At 37.6% G+C, this 24,350-nt stretch overlaps 1 protein-coding gene across 6 annotated transcripts; it reads right to left on the bottom strand.

The window, feature by feature from the left end:
* Nucleotides 1-1,342: 1,342 nt before the first annotated feature.
* LOC131797321 (SET and MYND domain-containing protein 4) lies at nt 1,343-22,480 on the bottom strand. 6 transcript variants are annotated; one of them, XM_059114924.2, is made up of 16 exons: nt 22,336-22,480; nt 10,456-10,620; nt 7,268-7,433; nt 6,751-6,936; nt 6,422-6,545; nt 6,203-6,318; nt 5,808-5,932; nt 5,249-5,354; nt 5,093-5,156; nt 4,862-4,945; nt 4,694-4,770; nt 4,134-4,537; nt 3,635-3,708; nt 3,390-3,480; nt 2,652-2,972; nt 1,343-2,305 (listed from the first exon to the last, which is right to left on the bottom strand). In XM_059114924.2, the coding sequence occupies exons 2-16, from the start codon at nt 10,581-10,583 to the stop codon at nt 2,011-2,013; spliced, it is 2,361 nt and encodes a 786-aa protein (XP_058970907.2). In that variant the 5' UTR covers nt 10,584-10,620; nt 22,336-22,480; the 3' UTR covers nt 1,343-2,010. The 6 variants fall into 6 exon arrangements, with proteins under 6 accessions (XP_058970907.2, XP_058970908.2, XP_058970909.2 ...); XM_059114925.2 differs by lacking the exon at nt 22,336-22,480 and adding an exon at nt 18,271-18,350; XM_059114926.2 differs by lacking the exon at nt 22,336-22,480 and adding an exon at nt 17,114-17,265.
* Between the last annotated feature and the right edge of the window lie 1,870 nt (nt 22,481-24,350).

Raw genomic sequence — 24,350 nt, forward strand, 5'->3', positions numbered from 1 at the left:
GCGGCGATTTGAGCGTTCATTACCCCATCGAGCTGGAAATGGTTCGTGTGAAAGTGCTCCTAGGCTACTATAAGAAGCGCAAAGGGCTACTGCAAAGCAAATGATGGCGCTTATCTTGCGTCAGCCAGTTATATCGCAGAACAGGAATGAGGTAACGTGATTTAAGGTTAGGTTTGATGCTAGCACCAAGATTATTAGGGTCAGTTACTCAGGTATGAGAGGTAACCAAACGGTAGAAAACTTTTTTGGAAGTTTTTGTATGAACGCAAAATATCCGGCAAAGAGTCTAGAAACATTCCATTTTTTGCTGCAGTTGTTGGTAAAAATGTAATTGGTGATGAGGAAAGAGGTTCAGATTTGTAAGGGTTTTGGATGAAGATTTTTTTTTTTTACCCACAACACTACCAAATGCTGGGGTCACTTGAATGTTAAGCTTCACAAATTACATCAGTTGTCTTCACCTCAAGTTCCTAAGTAAGGTTTTAGAGTTACACTTGCCATTTTGAGGTACTAAAAAAATAGCACAACAACAAAGACTTAAGCTACATCATTTCCCTGATAGGCAGTTCGACCTCTCAGTTTGTGTATTGGTTAAAAGTGTTTTTGGAGCCGGAAAGACCTGTCCTACATTCTCCGAGTATTACTTCAAATTTTACGCCTAGTGCATTTACACGTACATAAAAAAATCTTTTTATCTTGCTTGAGTTGGTATCCACCTGCCTAGCGGTTATTAACCATTAGTTAGCCTTTAGCCGGTGCGGTGAGTGATTTAGAAAGATCTGCTTTCGATCGGCGCGAATTGTATTTATAAGGGACATGGATAAGAGTGGGGCGAACAGTGAAATTTGAGACTCGGAAAATGTGAAGACCCTGTTTGAAAATCTGAGCTTGGAGTTGGACACTTTTTTAGCCACGCATCTCAATGCTCATGTAACTTAACCCGAATTATTACAAAGTAATATTGATTATAAGAAGATGCTACGTCTTGAGGGTGCTTTTGTGTTCATTTTTCTGCTACATATCAGCTTCTTCATTGCAATATGAAGTGCTTTTTCTCATACCTCTACCCTAAAATAAAAGGTGTAAAAAGGTTACGTGTTGAATAACTATTTTTAAGTTGTCGATCGTGCGCGGTCGTCGCCCTGAAACGTACTGGGTTTGCATTCGCCTTACATAACACCATGACCATACGACTATAGTGGGGGTGGTGGACAGTATCACATTGTTCTATTACTACCATGCTATAACTGTTCTTCCGAAGAAATTGATGTCAAGAGTGATTTTTGTTTCTATTCAAATACATCACTTGCAATATTATGGAAGAAAAAATGACCCAAGTAGCGCAGTTTTGAAATTTTATTTAATCAATTCGTTTGGAGCAAAACGAAGTCGATTCTCCTGATACGTCACAAGTGACACCCAATAACAGAATCCGCTGCAAAATTGCCTTTACTTGTTCAAACCCAGGAATAAGACTTTCTTAAAGGTGGAAAAATTTTGTCAGAATTTGCCTTGGAGCAATTAATGAATATAATAACTACACTTCTCTATTTTCGACGTTTAAATAGTGTTCCTTCGAGTTACTCCGCATAATAAAGACTTACTTAAACTTGTTGTTTTTAAAACAAAACAAGTAGTTAAAAAATTTTTTGTAACGATGTCTCCTGCACTGAAGAGAACGCATTATATAACTTAACACCAAACTTTTAGTATAAAAGATGTTTTCATAACAAAAAGTAATTCATACAAACCGTTAATCATTTTACATTCAATATATTTTTACTTTTGTTTTAACAGAAAACTGGTATCCAAAAGGATTGTGTGATTCGCCACATAACCACTAAACGTAATACGAGTCACACAATTGGATCACAGAAATCACACAGTCATCTAAGAAAGCTTAAAAAAAAGATGACGAAAAATCCATGCATTTCCAAAAACTCTACCAATTTTTTTAGTCATAGCAACTACAGTTCGACTGTCACGTTGCATTATTGCGTGACTACCAAGTCACGAACTGTTGTTCCTTGCATAACCACCAACGGAAACTAGACAACGTTTCATCTCGCTTAGTTCCTTCACATCTGGATTACTCCGACCGTAATGCCGAGTTAGGAGATTCGTGGCCTTGTCGATTGTGGAGAGTGCTTTCTTGATCTGCCGGTCATTGAATAGGAGCTGTGAAAGCTTGTGAAGCTCGTGAGCGTATTCCACACTCGAAGAACCAAATGCCTTTTCAACTGCCTCACAGCTGTAGGAACAGTAGTAGCATGCCTTTTTAAAGTCTCCAATCATGGCATAACACCTGAGGAAAAACCAAGGGAAAAAAAGGAAATCAAAACTAGGAGACAATAAATGACAGGTCTATTCTGTCTGTACTCATACCACAACCTAGAAGCCCTTACGACTCAAATACTTTGTAGGCAGGTTCTCTTCCACCTCCTCTACCTAAAGCCTTAATAAAAAAACCTACCCTCAAGAAGAATCTCATCTCTTCTTTCATATCTGAAGGGATACAAGTGTAGCTGATAATACCCAATGCTGGTGAAAAATTAAAACCCCTGCCCCTCAAAATGAAAGATTTTCATTCCATCTCAAAATTTCCATAACATGATCCTGAGGACGATTTAAGCCTCTTTTACAAATCTTACCTTGCAATAGCATCGTGCGTCTCAGCCAAGTCCTTATTATAAGCGTGAAGCAGAATTTTACGCCGTCTCAAGCATTCATGAAATACATCAAGAGCCTCTTTCACTCCAACTCTTTCTAACAACCGCACCCCTTTAACAAAGAGTAGTTCTGCCTCTCGTGCCAATCTGCACTCATCAAGCATATTCTTCTCCAAGTTACACTCTCGGTTCTGACATGTTCCAATGTTCCCACTGGCCACCGAGGAAAGCCTCATGGCATGTTTACACTGAGGACAAGCAAAGGCCGAGAAGCATAACCTTTTGTTCTCCATTTCTTCATCACTAAAACCAAAAAAAGTATAGAATCAGATTTAAACCTTCCCAGTGAGCTGACATTAACCCTTTACACCCTAACATCAGTATGCATATTCTCCATACTGTTCTCTGTACATTGCCTAAGGTGCTGACAAGGAGAATTTGTTTAACAATCAACAGCTTCATAAGTTGGAGATCATTCACTTTATTCTCATGACCTTGATGTGTGATTCAGGGCTGATGTTGTGAGGAGAAATTAGATACTGGTCACTTTTAAGGTTTAAACGGTTAATTAGTAAATGATTACAACATGAAATTATTCAACCATGTCTTTCAGAGTTATTTTTCAAGTGAACACAGATATTGTACTGAACAACAGGCAATAGTGTTTTACATGTCAATACTGCAAAAACATTTGCTAAGGTAACAAGCTCCATAGCTCACCTCTTGCACGCAGTACACTGGCAAGTAAAGAAGTACTGTTTGTACAGAAGCTTTTGACGATCTTCATAACCCATGCGACTAACATGAGGGCCTGTACACAAACAAAAAAAGTGTTATTGAAGGCTTGTCTACATCAATGCTCAATAACAAAGTTAAGAAAATATAGAACTTATGCTATCCTTCAGAAAAACTTGACAAAAACAACTTCAGTGTACAGAGTCAGTGGGTTCTGTGATAAAACTCACCATAGCAGTGGGAAATCTCTGAGCCTTTGGAGATGTTATGGGTTGCCCTCACCACTAGATGGCCATCAACAAAGCTGGAGTATAAAGTTAGAAGTATTTGTGTTAATTTGCACCAAATTTTTTCTACTCAACAAGAGTGTTGTATTCAACCAAACAGTTGATATTACAGCAGTTCTTGGTGGACCTCACACCCTTTCATTTTTTCCCTCTTTTTCTCAGAGCTTTCACAATTTGCACATTGCACACAAAAAAAATAAACTCAAAGGTAAAATAGCCAAGTAACAATTCACAACGAGAATCCAATATCCTTGAAAAATGTTTTCTTTTAAGGTTTTCTTGTAAGAAGTACGAGCCCAAACAAGAATCAGAATCAACTTTGCGGCTGAAAGCTCTACCCCAGGGGATTTCATAGTGAATTTAACCACATTATAGGTGTTGACCTCACAACAAAACGATAAAACATGAGAGAAGACTCTAGCTTGCTAACCTAAACACTCACCTAACTATGACATCAGGATCACAGGCATGGTTCAACAAGGATGCTGTTGGATAAATAGCACTCCCTATTCTCTTCTGTTCCCTGCTTACAACTTGCTGCCTGGGTTTGTCCCCATTTGTTGACACAATTGCTGTAATAGCGTGGACATTGCAAGCCATTTGCTGTGAGTGGTGGAAAAGTAAACAGCCTACCACATCACCTCCCAAGGAACTTGGGCTTGTATCAGTGGGAAACAAACTTTGAAGATTTTGAAAAATGTAGTTCTGTTTAAATTGTCCATGTGGTTGTTCATTGGCCTGACAAAGCCTGTTCCTTGTACAATCATCACAATTTGTTGGTCTTGAAGGCAACTCCTCTTTCTTTATCAGCACATCTTGAAGAAACTCAGATAGTAATGCACAGTTCTGAAAACAAAACCAGGAATCAAAGTTTTTCAGTAAGTATCTAACTGAGAAAAATAGTTTTGTTCTAGCATTGCACTTATAGATTCAGCCTTTTGGATCACAAAAAACAGCCATCACTGAAAGTATTCAAACCACAAAGTGTGAAAAATGACATACCAGTGCATGAGACATCAGGGTCTTTACCGGCTGTGATTCTGTGTTAGTCACCAAAGAGAACACAGAACCATAATCACCTGTGATCAAAAAGACACAGAGTGTTAGTCAAATATACAGTGTTACTGCGACACAGACATGGAGGAATTTTTACTGTAACCATCTACTAACCTAAGTATTCACCCTCTGGGCCACATCCTGACACTCTGTTAACATTTGTGCTATCAGTCTTTTCACTTGATCCCATCAAGAATTCTGTATAAGAGGATGACAAAAAAATCAAAACAACATAAGAAAGGTATAATTGTTTGTTTCCTTTCCATTGACATTAAGAACAAAGATACAAGGAGGGTTAAAAATTTAAAAAGGAAGAAATTTTAGTATTTTATTTGCTTTACTGACCAAGAATGCTCTCAGTTCTTGTAACCAGAATTATTCTGAGGGATAACTGGAAGAATGTATCCATCTGTGAAAAAAAGTAGTTATTAGTGATTTTGTTGGTTTTAATACCTTGATTTAGATGGTGTCAGTAACTACCATATAAGCAGTAAGACATACCATTTTAAGGAGTGGACTAAGGCCACATTCCACTTTATGGTACTGTGACCAGGCCTTGTCACGACATGATTGTGAACAGTACTGGACTTCACAGCAGTCATGGCATCTGAAAAGGAACCAATGACAGTTCAAAGTCTTACTCTTTTGAATCATAAAATTCTACAACCTTTTCAGAGATGTTTGTAAAGTTTCCAAAACAAAAGATTAAGAAGCTCATTCCACATTAAAGTGAAAAAAAATTAAACTAAGGCTGACATCTTTACTTTGTTGTTCTAAACTTTTTCATTTTTCTTTAATTTTCCATGTTTTTTCACAACCCACTCTAAAATTCAGTGAGTTTCCCAGCCTGAAAAATGATAGAATTATGAGACTTTTCAGGTTTCATAATACCCTATCTAGGGTTCTACACTATCAAACATTCATTTAGAAAATGAAGTGACTGTGCTAAACTCAACAAAAATTGAATAAATGAAATGCTTGAAATACACATTTCTTTCTTATCTTTATCAATATTTTTAACTTAATATTGACACCTCTCTTGTGCACAATTTTCACTTACGGAAAGGGCGCTATCAATGTTTTCATGCAACATTCACAATGAGTCAGGGAATTTTCTGGTAAGAGAACTGCAGCATATGGTGCCTCGGAGATAAGAGTGTCTCCAGCACGGATGTCATCTGATGCCTGCAGAAATCAAAAAAATGTTTTGGAATATTAAGAACACATGCATAGGTCATATGATAATGAGTGTAACAATAGAACTTGTAGAAAAAAATCAGTAGGTGCTTAAGAACTGAATAGAGGAACAAGGTTTGTTATTGTTATATAATAATTATATAACAATAACAAACCATAAATCTTGAACACCTTGCTGCAGAAAATCAAATTTTTATAAGCGAGTATTTTTCCCCATTTTGTAGGATTTATTTGTATTATGCCATCCTGATAACCAACCTTCAAAAATCGTCCCTGGCTGGCTGTGCAACTGATTTCAATCAAACTGGATCCATTGGCTATTTTGCTGTGTTGTCCTCCGGTAACAGTGGGAATATTCTGTGAAGTATCCTCACCTAAAATAAAATTTAGGGGAACAAATACAGTTACACTCAGTAAAGATTGCACAAAAAATAAGTCCAAAGGTAAAAGGCACCATAAGAAAGTATCAATACTTACCATGAATCAAGTGTTGAGAGGATGATAACTTTCTTTGACAAAATTTCTGAAGATTAACAAGTTTCCCACTAAGAGCTTGGGGATGCTGCAGAGATATTACCTCTTGAATATCATTAAGACATGCCTGGAAAATAAAAAGGAAATAATTATTATTAAAACACCTTCCAGATAAGATCACAATAGAATTTCTTGAAGTCTCTGCAAAGTAAAATATTGTGGAGCATACATGTGACAGAAAGAAAATTTTTGTCATGGGGAACATGAAAAATTCATAGAAAAGAAGTCGTATCCTGAAAGTGTAGTTGGTTCTTATGGTGTATGCATCATACCTTATATTCCTGTGCCTGATACAGAACCTCAGCTCTCTGAGTATAGAGAGCAGCAAGGTTAGGCTGGCCATCAGACCTACTGGTGTCTTTGGTACTGTCAGATGATGCCAAGTCACATAAATCGTTATGTTGGTTAGAGAGTGCTGTTTGGTTATCAGACCTGGACAAAAGGACTTGCTGGATAGCCTACAAAGTGGAAAAAAAGCAACTATTATCAGGAGTTTTGCAAATCAAATGTTTCTCTGGTAGGTCGAAAGTAACTCCTCAAATAAGTGAGCACAATGCTAGAAATTATGACATACAAACAGCTGATTTAAAAGATTTGACAAATGAGAAAACTATGCACATACCAAAACATAAACTTCTATACAAAAGAAGAACAACAACAACAAACAAAAGCCCCATGCCATAACCCACTTAAGTTTACTGCACGAACACTTGAAAAAGAGGACCAAAAAAAGCAATAATTGTTTCAGCAAAATGATTTTCATTTAACTATTCCATTATGAGTTATTACCAGTGATAAACAAATCACTGCTTTCTTGAAATCTCTTCTTCTAAGATGTTCTTCTCCCACATGCAAGTATTCCTGGCCATTCCCTGCTGACTTGGCTTTCTGTTGGCTCCTAGTACTCAGAAGCTTTTGTATTTGACTTATGATTTCTTGGGCTACTGTGTTATTCCTGGAATATCAGAAGAAAGGGGAATTTTAATCTACTACACAAACATTTAATGGCTGAACATTTACAAGGATGCTGCAAAAGAATAGTTTCACTAGTGCACGAGCACAAAAGCCCACATTAATAACTGACCATATATGGAACGTGGGCATAACAACAAGGGGAATGATTACATTTGTTTTTCATATACTAACTCTTATGTCGCTGCTATTTCCACCCACAACATTAGCCCCATATCAGCACATGTTGAACCGATGCAAAAATACTATAAACAACTTTACAGACTGACTGAAATCTCAATAAAGTCCAATGACTATATCTTGGAGGTGCATGGTAAATTAGTGCAAAAACATCACAAACAACATAGCTGAACCCCATTACAAAGTGAACTCAAAGGTTGGAAAGGGAAGGTGAAGAATTAATCAAGGTAGCATGTGGCTTAAAATCACAATAATTGGTTGCTTTTTTTTAAATCAAAAATGGCTTTTCACTTTTTACAATCCTCTAAATCCCAAAAGTGACCACATTTAAATGATCCTCTAAGTAATACTGCTGAATCATTCATTAAGACAGTGAGAATGAAAACTAAATGAATTCTCCCAGCCAGGACCTAAGAAAGGGTCTTGAGAAGAGTATAAAGAATATAGTTACTGATGTTAGGGTGTAAGGGTTTAAAGTCTGTAAACTGTCCTCCTAGTTCAAATTCTCTCTTTGGACAAACATCACAGAAGAATTGACACCGTGCCATCTTCATTTACATATTTTATCTCATCCATGTTTACATGTTACCAAAACAGGCTTGTGCTTATACACCTGAACTAATGAAATTTGCCATCCCTAAGGGACACAAGTTGTTTTTAAAACAATCTTAGAATCATTTTGTACAGTTTAACAGTAACCACAATTTGTTTTCATCATGCACTCCAAATTCCATAAATCTTAAAGGCATGAACATTTCAAATTCATGCTACTTAAGTTGACAAGATAACAACTATCGATTAGCTCCAGTGAACAGGCACAAATGATCCCTGACTGCACACAGCTGCGCATGTGCAGAAGGATGAATGAAATACAAATTAACCAGAGTTGATCCTTACATAACAATGAAATGATAAGCTCATGCATTTAAGGATCAAGGGAAAAGAAGTAAATTAAAATATGTTTAAAGGGCAAATAAATGACCAATAGTTTCCTGTCAATCAACATCAAGAAACAAACACAAGAGAAAAAAATGCAATCAAGGTGTCAATTCAGAGAAAAGCTTCTGTCAATAACACAAACACTCCATAGGTAATGACCTCATCTAGATTCAAGAAAAACACACCATACAAAAAAAAAATTGATTGCTCCAAGAATGCTATGACAAGTCCACTTATACAGCAAGGTTTTGAACGACATCACTAGAAAGTCCTTTTTTTAAGGACTTTTGACCTAAAAGCTAGGTTAGTCCATGCAGTAGCCTGCAATAACCAGATCTGACACTAAAAACACACTGAATAGATTACCATACAGAAAATTAATTTGACACCTTGATTCTCTCAGTACAGACCATTGTTAATAAACAGGAAAAACTTTCCCATCAGTTTCCACAATGCAAGGGACTTTGGAAAAGTTCAACAAGAAGTCCTTTTGAAGTAACCAGTCTAAGCAGTATGGTCTAGAATGATGGGAAGGGGTTGAATTGAGAAATAAGTCATTGATTTAATTTGAAAACATGTTATATTTCTGTAACATGCGGTTGCTTTTCCAAAACAAGTATTTTTACTTTTTCTTAAGCAAGGGTCATTCTAGCAATCAAACTGAGTGCATGCCAAAACTAAACAAAACAATATCAAAAATGTAAATTTAGGTAATTGCATTTTTTCTCCAATCTTTTAAATCAGCGATTGAAAACAAATTCAAATGTTTTAGATCAATTTCCATTTTTTACAAATAACAAAAATGTAAATGCCACTCAAAATTTTGTGTCATGTCGTGTCAAGCAAATTGCTACAATTTTCATAAGTCTCTCGGATAGATCTCTGCATGAGTCCATTTTCAAACCTCATTTTCGTCTCGATCAAATCGAAGATAAGAACTTATTCAAAATTTTCGATCGTAGGTTGCTACCTGTCCTGAAATGTTTTAGGGAACATCGAGAAAAAAGAAAAACAAAAAAAAAAAAAAAAAAAAAACAGATTTGCCGAAGCGATGTCAAAGGTAATCGTGCGGGCGGTGCAATACGGCACGTGCGACTCAGCAATCGATGACAAGAAATTCTAGTTTTGCCTCCTTGGGAAACGTGGAGTCTAAATTTAAACTGGGAATCGATGAAATGTGCTGAACCGAAATGTGAAATTCAGGCCATGGTTATTTTGTATTTTAGTAATTTGCGATCTTAGTAAAGGTGCAAACTATCACAGTTCTATGTAAACAGAAAAGTTTATGCCTCGAAAGCGGACAATGTTCATACATATTTTATTGTGCTGCAACCCTGTACAGTAAAATTTTTTCTGTACTTGGCTAAACAGGATCGGGACGAGAACGGACCGCAAGGAAGCAAAATAAAAAAGACAAGACAAGTTCAGAGAAAATGTCTTAAAAATACGAGTTTCAAACCGAAGAAATTGTTGAAAAAGCAAACAAGACTCAACTCAGGCTCAACCCAGATGAATAAACAGAACTTCCCTGCTAAGTTCGGTTCTTTACTGTGACGAAGAAAACCGTTCCTCGAATTAAACCGAAATAAAATATACATGCTACAGGCTGCTTGGAATTAAAAACAAAAATATCTCAATAAAAAACCGAAAGATCTTGATAACAGAACGAATATATTGATAAATTCCTTCCTTCACCAGAAGTTTCCATCAATACCGGCATCTTGCAATTTCCCTTGTTTGTCTAGTTCAAATCTTAGCTTTTGAGAGCTTTATCTAAGGTCTAAAAACATCGCTTTAGGACTTTGAACGACAACCCCAGGCTGAAAACTTAAGTGCTTGCTGAATAAACATCAAATTTAAGCGAAACTAGGCACACAAAACCTTACCGTAAAATATACTTGCAAAACTTGTAGCGCTCGCCGTCCGTCTTCAGATTACCAAACTCTTTCATGTACGGTCCTCGAAGCTGTTCCACCACAAAATTCTCCCACTCATCTTTCAAATGAAGGGCCATTGAGGCTTTAACTGGTTAGTTCTCCTTTACTGTGTTCCTAGGAATGAGAAGAAGCAATCTATTCTGTACTTTCAACTAAGTCGAGGCGAATGGTTTCGTGGGGTGATGAAAGTGCTAGGAGTAATTTTACTTGCAAAACGCTTATCAAAGCACTTAGTAAACATATTCTGATTGGTCAGCTGACGTAGGGAGATAAATACTGACCAATGAAAGTGCATGTTATTTTAGACCCTTTTATGGCCCAATCTCCCAAAAGACTGGGGCAGAAGCAGTAACATCACGCCACACTTTCTGATTTCCCCTTTTGACAAGTTGCTTCCTTTCAAGGAATTTAAAATAACTCCTTTTAGCATGTGTCTCTTATGGAAATTTTCATCTGTTCACATTCAAGTAAAAGATAAATAGACTTATTCAGAGCTACCAGATGTATTTCGGAACAAACTCGCGACTGGGAACCTCATCGATAAGAGCACGCGGGTGTTTATCGCGCGTGTTCATCGCGCGTGATCATCGCGCAAAACGCCCCCTGACACACCCCCAGTCCAGCCCACAAATTGACCAATAACAGGCAAGAATTTTACGAGGCCGAAGTAACTGCGTCAAAAACTAGCTATCTACAATAGCTACAACGCAAGAGTTTTAAATAAACAGGCGAAAATAGCTCAACTTCATGACTTTTTAAAAGCCCTTACAGCACATAGGCACTAAATCTTCAATTTTCGGGCAAAAGTTCAAGAAACAAATACTAAATAATAAATATGTTGTTACGAACGAAGGGATACGTCTAAACATCTATCATATCTGTCGAGCGAACCGTGATAAACAAACAAAGAACGAAGACTTCAACGCTCTCTTTTAGCTCGATTTGTTCGGCTTAAAGCCCTGTTTAAATGAAAAATGCTTTGTACACACCATGAGGGTAATAAAAGGGGATTTTGAATGTCTACATGTTTTCTCGACATCGATCTCGTACTGGTTCGATTAGCATATTCTTCGCGCTAGAATATATTCAGTAAAGACCAAACAAACGGGATAAAATTGAGAGAAAAATACATACAAAGAGATCTACTGACTCTAAGCTTACACTGTGAAAAAACATTCTTGTCAGGAAATTCGACGAAACTTCCCGTGGGAATGTAAAAGATCTTAAAGATTTCTGTGCCGATGTGTGTTAAAACAAGCCAACTTGAAATACATTTATCTTCAAAATCGTTCGACTGCTAGGAGATCAGAAGGGAAAGCGTAGATGAAAACACCTTATCATAGATGAAATAGACTGATGGCTGGATTTTTTGAGCTAAAACAAATTTTACAGACGCTAAAGTAGTTTTATCGCCGTCCAAGAGCTCCACTCCGATGCGACCTTTTCGTCGTTCGTGTGAAACATAAACATTAAAAATTTCGACATTTTTATGGCAGTCGGTAGTTAGCACTATAAATCTTCAATATCCTAGTTCTTAGGTACAAAATACGATGCAGAACGTTTTCGGATTCAGTGAGGAAGTCGCTCAGCTGTCGACAGATTTTCACAATTAATAGTTCAATTCTTATGGGCAAGAGTACTATCATGAATATTGCACATACAAACTTCAGTCAAATTCATAGTTTGCATTAATTAAAAGCGCATGTGACTTACTTTTCGTGAAACTGAAAAATTCGCCCCCTAAAGAGAAGCTTTAAATCTTGTTTGCGAAGATTTTCAAGCAACACCCAGAGTTACTGATGTTCATCTAATGAAAACCGTTTCCGTGCATTAATATATAAACCCTGTCACCTGATATCACGTTTCATTGGCCGTCTGCTAATTCTACGTCAAAGCTACCTCATTTGGACAAGTAGCACGAAGATTTCAAAAGTTTAATCACCGTAATTTTCACTTAGTTCAATAAGCTCTTTGTTATCAGTCGAATAATTAAGAATTTCTTTTCTTTATTTGACAAAGGTGGCTCGTTCTTATTGTGTATATATTTTTCTTTTCTCGCCGTGCGTTTTCTCTCTTTTCTGATGCAATCACCGAGGAAAAATTCCGGTTAATCCTGATGTCAAATCAAGGTTCCCTGGATAGAAATACCAAAGATATGATACGATCACAACAGGAAATACCTTTAAGCTGGAGCTTTTCCAAAAGTATTGAATCTTTTTCTGGCTCACAGACCCGTTTTTTTACTTAAAACCCGCAGCTAAGAATAAAAAAAATGAAGCCACATGAAAGAAGCCTTGATCGGTGTTCGTTAATAAATTTAAATTGATTTTTTTTTCAGTTACCGATGAATTTTACTGATTTCCCGATCAATCCAAAAGGATGCGGACAAAACCTGTTACCTGCAAAACTGGTTAATCTTCAAAGGAAAACTCAAAAACTGATTTTGTTTTAATTCAGAAAAATTAGAGAGGCCCTGGGAACGAATTTGAATTAATAAACCCTTCTATTTCTTTCATTTCTTTGGCTTTTCCTGTTTAAAAATCAGAACAAATATAATTTGCAATTCTTTTATACTGAATGAACGAAATTTATGTCCAATGATTTCATAGATCAGGAAAATATCACCCAATAATCTTCAAAGTTGGCCGAAATTTGTGTAAATTCTGAAATCTTTTCGAGGTTGCTCTTCATATAACTGTTCTTGCAAGCTTAGATGATCGTAACGTCTAAAATTAAATGGAAATCAATAAAATGACATTGATATAATGGACGAGATATTCCGTGCTGACATGAAAAAAACTTCCCGCCGAGTATTATAAAATTTTAAAAAGACCTCCGCAAAGACTCTTTAATATAAAAATAAATTCCGAACCATATGTTATTTCATTTAAATTTTCTTTCAGTGATGGATTAAAGGACAAAAAAAATACCAGAATCATCCATTTTCAAATTTTTCTTTTTTTTTATTTTAATTCTTTATATTTTGGATAAACAAATTGGCCGGTAGGTTTAGAGGCGGATCAATAAATCAATCAAAACATTTCCGCTGATCACCTCGAATTTGTGTATCCATTTCCATGACCTGATGTGAACATTGTACCAGGTCCGCTGTCGAAACATCTACCTGTCATCATTCTATGTTTATCTCGCTGCCAGGGCCTCTCTTCTTTCCGCCTGCGAGCGCGAAGAGAGGAAATATTCACCGAAAAATCCTAGAAGCTTACATATATTTGTTGACCAGCCTGTTACATGGATAGGATGGGCTCCTGGTAAGGTGTCAAACCTCCAAACAGATTGCTGTAAAGAGCACTGGGCACAAGCGTGAGAATAGTTTCCTACGACGGTCAACTGAAAGACGATTCGCGCTCGGACTTGAAGTGTAGAGTATTTTTCTTTTTCAGTATTGCATGTCATGCAAATCTTTGGATTGATATCCCCTCCCTCCCACAAAAAAAATCAAGAACTAGATTTTCCTTAGACTTGATAATAGCCACTAATCGGGAAAAGAGCCCGCGCTGAATTATCATTTTTACGATCGGTTTTTGGTTAAATGGAGTAATCACTACCTGCCTAATCTGTTTAATATAGATGACGTACGCTATGCTCTAATATCACTACCAAAATATTGAATCGTCATCATTACAATATATAAAGAGAGATTCAATTATGAATTAAAAAAAAAAGACGATTTCAAAAGAAAACCTCACGCACTCCATATCATTTGGTCACCTAAAATTGCCCGGAAAGCTATTATGTTCACCTTCGAAAACTGTCACACCATCATTATCTCCAGCTTAACATCTTACCAAGAGAACATAGTTATTTGAAAGGAAGAGAAGAAACCTACAAATCTTAGACATAAGATAATTTGTTCAATGGCTTTTGTAATATCATACATACAAATTAGTTACACATTCCGATAATTTTAAAACAAAACTGTAATATGCAAATTTGAGAACTAGTTGATACGAAACTTACTCGTCTGAGAATGAGATGAATGGTAAAGCTTCTTCACAGATGAATGTTAGAATAAATGGCTTTGTCACTGTCTCTATTTGATCAAAGACGCGAAGTAAAAGACTGACACGGATACATAATTGGTTTATATATTTCCTCCAATTGACAGTAAATCACGTCTCACAATATTAGAATTGCCATGTCACTTTAGATTTACGCGGGATCTCCTTGACGTCACATCTGTGCGCATTGAGGGGGCGGTTTAGGAAATAGCATCTTTTATCGCAAAGAAACCGCGAAAACGCTCCTTGCAAAATTACAGTGACTTAATGGAGTCTCAACTTGGAGAATTGAAAAATTCCCCGGGAAAGTCAAGAGTTTAGCTTGAAGTTGGACATTATACTTGCTGACTACATCCGCTGAAAAGGGACCGAGATGTACGTTGTTTATCTCGGTAATTTCCGGTGCTGGGTTTTCAAATGTCATCGCTTTCTCTTTCTCAAAATGGCCTGAACGTGAACGGATATTCACTTCGTTAGGTTTAATCAAACGTGCTACGGGAAAAGGAACAAGAGCTAAGGAACTACTTTTCTTATTTAATCAGCACATTCAGATTTCGTCTGAATTTTTTTAAAACCGTTTGAAAACTTTGGATTAGGTCATGGTTTATCCTAGCAGCGAAGACGTTTCACTCTCAGATTTTCTGAATAATAAAAGTAGCATATTCCAATCAGGGATCTGCACCTGAATTAGACTCCAAAGGGAGACACCTCCCTTGATGATAGTCATGACTCTCCTCTTTCTCATTATGGAACAACTCTGAAATTGAAGTATTTAAAGCTTTCGTCTTCGGCTCTCCGAGCCCTTCGTAGAATACTGGTGTAAGAATCAAATCTTTGTCATACGCGTCAGTATACACCAGCTGATAAAACCTAATCGGCCTTAATTGAGAAGACACTGACACAAATACATTGGTACAACTATGAAAAAGAGCGAAAGTAAAAAATTTAAACAAAACTCACGGTAATCAAGCGAACAGAAATAAAAAAAGAGCAACTGAAAAATAACAAATAAAGTCGCTGTTCCGAATCGATACTGAATTCTCACAATCACTGTTAACCCTTCAACTCCCAAGATCTCTTTAGTAATTCTTCTAACTGTCCACACTCAGTTCTTGTGAGGTTAGTTTAGAGAATTTGGTATTGGATCAACTTATAATCCCTAATTGATATTTTTCTTGATTCTCATCACTTGCCTGCTTGGTATTGTATCGATATTGTAAGGAGAAATTCTGTCTTGGTCACTCATGGGAGTTAAAGGTTAACTGAAATGTAAGGAGAGCATTATTGAGTGACTCTTTCTAATCTCTTTCTGGTTTCTTTCCCTGACGCCTCGTGTTCACGATGTTCTAATTATACACATGCTGTACTTATCACAACGTTTTTGAATAAAGGCCAAGGGTAATCTGTAGAAATAATTGATTGCCCTAAAAGTCAGTTTCCGTCAAAACTTCCGTTAGCTGAGGAAAGCTGCGATCAGCAATCTCGTGTTTTGAGATTTTGCCAGGACCACCGTGGATATTGCTTCAAGGAGGCACCCAACTCAGAAATACTCTGGTGAAAATCTTGAGCAAATGATATTAGTAGGCTTAAAAAATTGAAAAGAAATATTATCACGATTTGGTCTGCTCAGTAACGAAAACCATGGTAATGTTTTGGCATAAAGCGTACGATCAATCGAATCAGAGTTGGTAACTGGTGAACCAAACATCTTGATAAAAACATGACAGAAAAAAGTAGTGTTCATGGCGTGAGGTTTGACAAATGCAATGTAAACCAAGGCATGAATGGTGAAAGAAAGACATTTAGATATTCCATTTTGTCGGCTTGATCGTGTGTTAATTCAGAAAACTCGCGGGACAGGGAGAACGCGTGCATTTGCATTTGCGTTCGGACCGCGCTCGTGTTAGAACACGCACGTGATACGCTATGCCTTTGTTCCCCGCCTTTTTGTGTCAGGGACAGCCAGCGCTGGCTGGTTGTTATCCGTTTGTGTTATTTCAGGTACATTTCTAGTCTTGGCTATCACTCTATAAAAATTTTATGCGTTTGTTCATTACTTCGTTGTATTCCAAGAAGCATCAATCAAAAGTTACTCTGAAATAATAAAATGCAACACCTTGTTAACCTTATTAACCCAGAGACCCCCTGGGGTGATCAGCATCTTATTTCTCCTTACAACATCAACGGTTGAAACGATGAAATTTACCTAATCCCCTTATAGGGTTCTATATTATTCTCACCTGTCTCCTTAATTGACGGTCAATATTCTGTAGCCTCCCCCCTTCATACTATGTTGGTGACGACTAAAATTCCCCTCCCTCCGTTCCCCCTCGAAAACCATGGGATCTCCCCTAAAATCCCCCAGCCCCCTCCCCCCTGCCTCCGCCCTTCAGCGATAAATTAACGAGGAGGAGACTCCCTAAACAGAAAGAAAATTCAAGCTGCATTTGATGCTAAAGGATTTACATTTCAATTTTTTTCCGAAATTGATCTCATCTCATTTAGATACTGCAACTTTCAGGCGACTCCGTTAACCCTCAGCTTGTTGGCCAAAACGTCGCCCCACTCAGAGTAAAGTATAATTATACCTCGTCTTAACTCGTTTGTTAAGTATTTATCCAGAGCCTTTCAGGAGGAGAAGACCCGAGTGAAGCAATCCAGGGCTCTGGTTGACTTCTTTTGGCAGAACTAATGTTCTGTTGCTTGCTTATGCGGCGCGACATCGAGAACAAAGGCAACAAAGAACTGTAAGTGGATTCCGTATACACTAAGTTCATAGGTAACACGTGTACCACACGAATTCTTATGAGAGTCATGCGAGTTTGAACAGCAAACGCTAGATATCGTACAATTATTCTCTCTAGATACTGTGCAACATGATCATCATGAGACAAACTATGTTGCCCTTTCTCTTGTTCAGCTCAGCGAAACTCACCAGAGGGCAAGGTGGCTTAACAAGATCTCATTTACCAACATCGAGAAAAACAACTTGCACTTCCAAGCTTGCAAGAAGAGTTTCACAACAAAGGGGTCTTTAATCAATCCGAGTCTTTCTATGTTTTAAGGAACATACCAGGTTGTTTTGATTTTACAAATCATTAATTTGCTATACCAGAGGGGTGAGTGACATGTATCCGTCCCCCCCGCTCCCTCCCCCCCTGTAAGGCGTTCCCGTGATAACTTGATCTATCAGCAGTAGTCTTTGACCTTCTTGTAACCCTATACTGAAACACTAACTAATCTTATTGAGTAACAAGGGATCGAGCATAGAAAGGGTTGGTTAACCAGGAAAGGAATACAAGAAAAGATTCAGTTTAAGTGCACTTGGCTCCTTGCGTAGAAATTAATGTTAAGAACAACGGCAAAATAATGCCAATGTAGGCTTTTCAGGAAAGGTTTCGTTAAATCTTAGTCATGGGTGCCGCAGGAGGGCGCGATGGGGAACTTTGCCATCTATCTGACATGCGATATCTTTGCGTGTTGCAATCACTACAATTAATTCTGTCCGGGCAAGGTCTGTTTTGCCTAGAATGGATAATGTCCACGTCTCAACAAATTCTACACTGGATTGACGATAAAATTTGATATAAAGATCGTAGTTGACAGTCGCCGACTCATCCATATTCTCAGCTACCAAACTTTAACAACCGTCCCTTTGTTATTAAAAACCATCACATTAAACACGTTCGCCTGATTAAGCGACTGGTTCCCACAAAGTGAACAGTAAAACCGGATTTCCGCTTACCTTGTTTTTCTTTCACAATAGAAGGAAGTACCCCTGACGAACCTGTATTGTCACGAATTCGGTGTTTCGCACGCAAATACAGGAAAGTAGAAGCTCTTAGCTATTCAAAGGAAAAGTGTAGATAAAAATGAGTAGGAGAGACTTAAGGACATTCAAATTGATCTTTTCTGGTACAAAATTTTACTGAAACAGAAGCTACAATTGGAAAGCTCGACTGTGGTATATGCCCCATCCAAATGTATTCGAGTAAGGCCACATGTGACTCCTCAACAAATATTTTTGCTATCTTCATAGTTATAAGAACCAACATCCAACAAGATATTCAAATGAAAATAAATAAATTTGAAGTGGATTTTATTCATCAGCGCGTGACGTGGAAATTTTGGACTGAATTCGACCCCCTGATGTTGGCGCAAATGCGATAATGAGATAAAAAAACAGATGAAAAAATTAAAAAACTATGAATTCGGCTACAGTTGATGCAAATAATCAGGAAGGGAGTGATTCGAGTTTTTCCAAAAAAGAGTTGTTTAGCCATTGAAAGTTAATTTATTTTAAGCTTGTCAGACTGAATCGGGAGAGAACGGTGAAATTAAGATATCATAGAATCTGTCCTGGCTGCTTCTAACCTGACCGTGATTTACGTAAAGAATCAAAATAGAAAATAATTTCTTAACACGTTCTCATTCCTTCTAAAATGAGCAATTACATTTTGGGCGGACTCGAAAGTACCTGTAAGGAGGTTGGTAAAGAAGGTACGTTTCTAAAGAAACCGTGGTACTGCGTGGGTAGGAGAGTATAACAGGGTAATTTAGTCAGTAATCGACTGAGTTGCTAACGTAAATTGGCCACGGTAAACAGTTTAAAAGCTGACGTTTCGCGCGTTAGCCCTTCATCAGGGCGATTGGAGGAATTCAGGGTTGTGTGTGGGTTTATATACAGAAAATGGAGCTACACCATCGGTGGAAATCTAGTGACAAGAGAACAAGAATAAATTACAAAATTTAGAATAAATTAATTGAATGTAAAGCGCTCGTTGTTACCGTTGGGATTAAGAGTGCCGATTTGAAGTTTTGTTTTAGAGTTTTGCGGCTTTCCGTACTGCCTAGCGTAGGGAAAGGCCGCAAACTGCCATATGCTGTCTAGAATGATTAGGGAGATTAAAGTGCCTTGCGACTAGTTCGGATATGTCCTTGTCATTTCTTTCTACGTCGCGAAGGTGTTCTCGGAATCGGTCACCAAGTCGTCTCCCTGTTTCACCAATGTATAGCTTTTTGCAATATGGACAATGAATGCAGTGAATGACATTGGCGGAGGTGCACGTGAAGTGATCAGTGATCGCAATGGATCTTTTGGGTTCCGACATTTTATCTACGTTGTAAATGAAAGGACAAGTTTTGCATTTTGAGCGAGCGCAATTGAAATTTCCAAATTGGTCATTGGTTTGAAATGAACTCCTGACGATATTGACTAGAATGTGTCCAGCTATTTTGGTACAATGTATTCGTGCCAAAAGTCTAAAAAAAACGCAAAGACATAGTTATTAAAGCGGCTGACAAACAACGACTGTTGTTATTCGTGCCAAAAGTCTAAAAAACCGCAAAGACACGTATTAGAGCGGCCGACAAAGGCGGAGCAGTCGTCATTTGGCGGGCCAACCTCTACCAAAAAGTAGCTTTTAGGCAACTTTCTGATACCTCTTTTATGCCAAAGTTGACAAAGATCTCACTTTCATTAACCAAAACATTAACATTATCAAAAACCCGATTAACGATCTTATAGCTAAACAAGAATTGCCGGCCACTGCAAAAAATCTCACCATCATCACTCCTAGAACTTCGTGTATTTACTTTTTACCTAAAATCCACTTTAGTTGTCCCACCGAAGTTATTTCCAGCTATTTAGAAAAAATTATGACAAAACCTTACCATCATGCATTTAGGACAACAAACTCGCACATGAAATTTTTCGCGACTTTAATTTCCTTGCCCAACACAATGCACAGAAAGCATCTCATATCGACATTCCTATCCTGGCAGTATGCAGGAAGTTCAATGACCTACCCTACCAGGAGTTTCCTGTAGCCCGGTGGTAGAGCTTGCAAAGTTTTTGGGAGTATTTGGAGTTTTTTTTTTCTCCTAGTAAGCTGGTGTCACTCACTGAATAATCATCATCTTTCACTGAGGGTGGCAAAGACCATCAAAGGAGAGGGGGGAGCTCCTGATTCTGTTTCATTCTAAAACTTTAGAAAAATTCACGCTTCACCTCTACTTTAAACAGCATTTCACACGTCACGAACTTAAAAGGGAAAACTTTAATCCTTATCTCACCCCGCATTTCTGTAAAATTCACGCGTCACGAATTAACTTTGGGCTTCATCACGCGTCACGTAGAAACCCCCATTCAACGTCTGCACTGTGTAATATTACAGACTAAACTTTTACTTTAATTCAAACTGAAGACGCCAGAGGAGCTGTCGAAACTTGTCTTTTAAATAAAAAGGTTGCGTCATCTCTTAAAATTTCTGTGGTTCTAATTTTTGGTTTCATAACTGAGAAACTCTGCGATCAAACTGATACTTTACCACACCCACAGCGCCTTGTCTTGGAACTGACACGATACGATTGCGCCCAGAACCGCTACAAGCTGCCCTCATATATCTATGATGGGATCTATGGTTACCTGAAAGCCAGACCTGACTTTGCTAACCAAAGTCAGTGAGAAATGTTTTTCATTACCTGCGGTTGAAATTTTTCAAGTCCGCCGAGTGTTTTCACCCTCTGAAACTATTATGAATGACTGTTGTCAACGCCTAGGTTATTCGTTCTGCTACCGTCTGTAATATCTGGTTAATGTGGGTAGACGATTTTAGCTTTGGTGAGAGACATCTTTGTGTATTAGATTCAACGAAAGATCTTTGTTATTTTACGATTACCGCGATGAACAATTTTGTAATCAGTGCAGGTCTCACAAAGAAAGTCTCAAAGGCTGTGCTACTATAGAGACTGATATGGCGTCTTCCGATCCGGAGGAAGTTTTCACAAAGAAAAAACATCTTAAGGGGCCATTGAAAACTCAAACAACAAACAAGCAAATTGCTTAAACCACAGCTTAACTGCGAGTGACAAAGACGCGGTTGATTTAATTTTACATCTGATTGGTTGAGTGGGTAAAACGCGTTTCTGTATCAATCACAGAGCGAAGTTAACCAGAAAACCAACGCAATCCCAAATTACTCTCTACAACTAACTAAAAATTTGTACATGAGACACTGACACAGCGCTATCTTTCAGGGTAGACACTTCAGTTACCAAAACATCAAGTAAAGAGTTAAAACAGACCCACTTAAGTCACTATACAGACATCACCCTTCCACGCTGGGGTCATCCATGTACAACTCCTGCTTATAATTTTCATACAATTTTTATATAACAGGCTGCAAGAAAATTATTCGACTACCAAAAAGTTTAGAGAACTGCCTCAAGATCGTGGCGAGTAAAAGTACTTGAGAGAGCGGAACAAGGAGGGAAGCAAGAACAGGAAGAGCAATACGTGAGGAGGTGGGGCCGAAGGAACTACATAATTAACAAGAACAAGAACGAGACAAAGGACAATTAAAATACTCACAGTAAAATTTAGAAAAAGACCATACATTGAAAACAGTAATTCGTGTTGGGCCACAAAAGGAATATTATCAATTGGCTTATAGCCAGCGAAAGTACTCAAAGTGCAAATAAATCAACGTACTACTGAAGAAAACTGAAGGCCAGTTATTTATAGGAAGTCTGACTTAGGCCGCGGTTTTTGGCGATTGAGGAACTCAAACTTTACTTTGAAGTGGGTTATTGGAGGTTATATAATTAACCTCCTTAAAATTGTGCACAAAAATCAATGTTTTGATAAATATTTTGGCCATATTGAAGCTCGTGTAGAGCGCAGTTTTGTTAAACTATGGTAAGACTTTACCGGCGACACTTAAAGTTCTCGTTAAAATAGAGAGAACAGGGTCATTGCAATTGTAACATAGATAGCGGTCGAGAAATACTAAAAAATATAATTACTAACCTCGTGGTGCAATTAATCTTCCTTCCAAAGTTTTCGTGCTGTGCTCCGAATTAACAACACAAGCCAGATATACTGAAGCCCCAGTTCGTATTGTATTTGTAGACAAGCTTGACCTAGCGACAAAATGGAAGGGCTTGATCAAATCGGTGATTGACACAAATAAGATGCTTTTTCCGGTTGCTGTGCATCTTCCATTCTGAAAGAGGTCGAATATAGATAATGCCGGTCTACAAGTAGTTTTTTGATGCCTCTAAAGCCACGATTGTAGACAGATGATCGGCACTTATTACAATGTCTGATGAAAAAAATTAAACTATGCTCAATCAGATGTCTGTAGGAATGGCGCCAGTTGGAGAGCAGAAGCCCTCACTCTTTTAAGTAACCCTGCAGGGATTGGTGCTCTCTGAAGGCCTGTGCTAATATGGCGTGAAATAACATGGGAAATCAAATAAACAACCTGAGGCTAGAACTGCGGTTGTGGTTAAAACAACGTCACTGATTAAAGAGAGAGCACTGTCTGACGACACAGATGAACTGATAACTTCACATTCAATTTTATTGTTATATCTTGATACGTGAAAACTGATCATTACATACACTAGTCACGTTTTGAGGCGTTTGTCTGTTACAATATTAAATTTTTCGGTCGAAGACACGTGAATTGGATTCAAAACACTCCAGATCCTTATCGCTTCTTTCAACAAACAATCCAAAAAGATGTTGTTCATAATGTGGATTCATATATTACGAGAGAGATAAAAGCTTTTAATTTAACAGCCTTTTCCCTATCTCAATTGAGAAATGCAGTAAACACAGCTAGACATAGTTGTTGATTAGTTTCAGCTCATACTGGCTTACGAATTTACTTTTTTTTTTAAGGAAAAACTTCCTAAACAGAAGCGTTTCGAAAACACGTTGGATGGACGGGGTTTTAATCAGACTAGCTATCGATCGCAAATGCTGCGATCAGATTGCCTTGCGTCTGTTCATTAATAGATCAAAGGTGACGTCAAAATGTGGTTAGGAAAAAAAAAATTACATACAAGGTGCAGCCGAGTGTATCATAAATGTTCTTACAAAATTTCGACGTTTTCTGTGACCGACTAATAAACAGACACACGGAAACATGGAATCTATTTGTTTTATCAAGAGAAAACAATAACACCCATCCATTTCTCTTGTTTTTTACATAATAAAGAACCAAAACTTTGTTGATGGTCAGCGATGCATCTATCCTCCAATAAATCATAAACTGGACTTAATCAAAAGGCGTGTATCATTTAGCATGCTATGTAATATGTGGTCGATAGCGACTTAAGTCGGAAGGCTGAGACGTGACCCGTTTGTGTTATTATTCGCGTGATAAAGTTTGAACGACTAGAAGATTTATCCTAAAACAATTAGATTATTCGCTCTAAATTCTGTTCTTGACGATTAAAAATTTAAGCTCATATTCTAATTATGAGCTTAAAAGTGGAATAATGAAAGAATTAACGGAAGAGAAGATTAGAAATTCAAATTTCATCTGATATTTAGAAAGAATAGTTAGACTAAGACATAATGCATATCGAGAAAGTGATAGAAAAAAGTAGCTTTACCTGTACAAGAATACTTTCACTCCCGAAGTGTATGAACTATACTTGTTGCATTTTCAATTTTATAATTAACTACGAGCCAAATTTAACTTTTTTTTTTTTAATTAGCCTCTTACTTATCCCGAATTCTTTATAACGGTAGAGTTTTGTAACACGTGTGATGGATGTGCGACATGTATTCGACCTTACTGTTCTTAAACTTTTACTACAGAAATATGGGGAGAAATGTCTGATTCAGCCTCCTCTTTCTTTGTTAGTTAAGATTTTGTTCTACTGCATAAATGTTCTTTTCACAATTGACTCAAGCTCAGTAAAAATAGATGCCAGCTTGGTAGAGAATCCTCGCGAAGCTTACATGGTTGAACCTCAGTATAACAAATTAGAGTTTCGAAGTGTTTTTGGTGTACGTATTCGTTGGGC

The sequence above is a fragment of the Pocillopora verrucosa genome, chromosome 2 (genome assembly GCF_036669915.1).
Source record: "Pocillopora verrucosa isolate sample1 chromosome 2, ASM3666991v2, whole genome shotgun sequence".
Classification (NCBI taxonomy): Eukaryota; Metazoa; Cnidaria; class Anthozoa; order Scleractinia; family Pocilloporidae; genus Pocillopora; species Pocillopora verrucosa.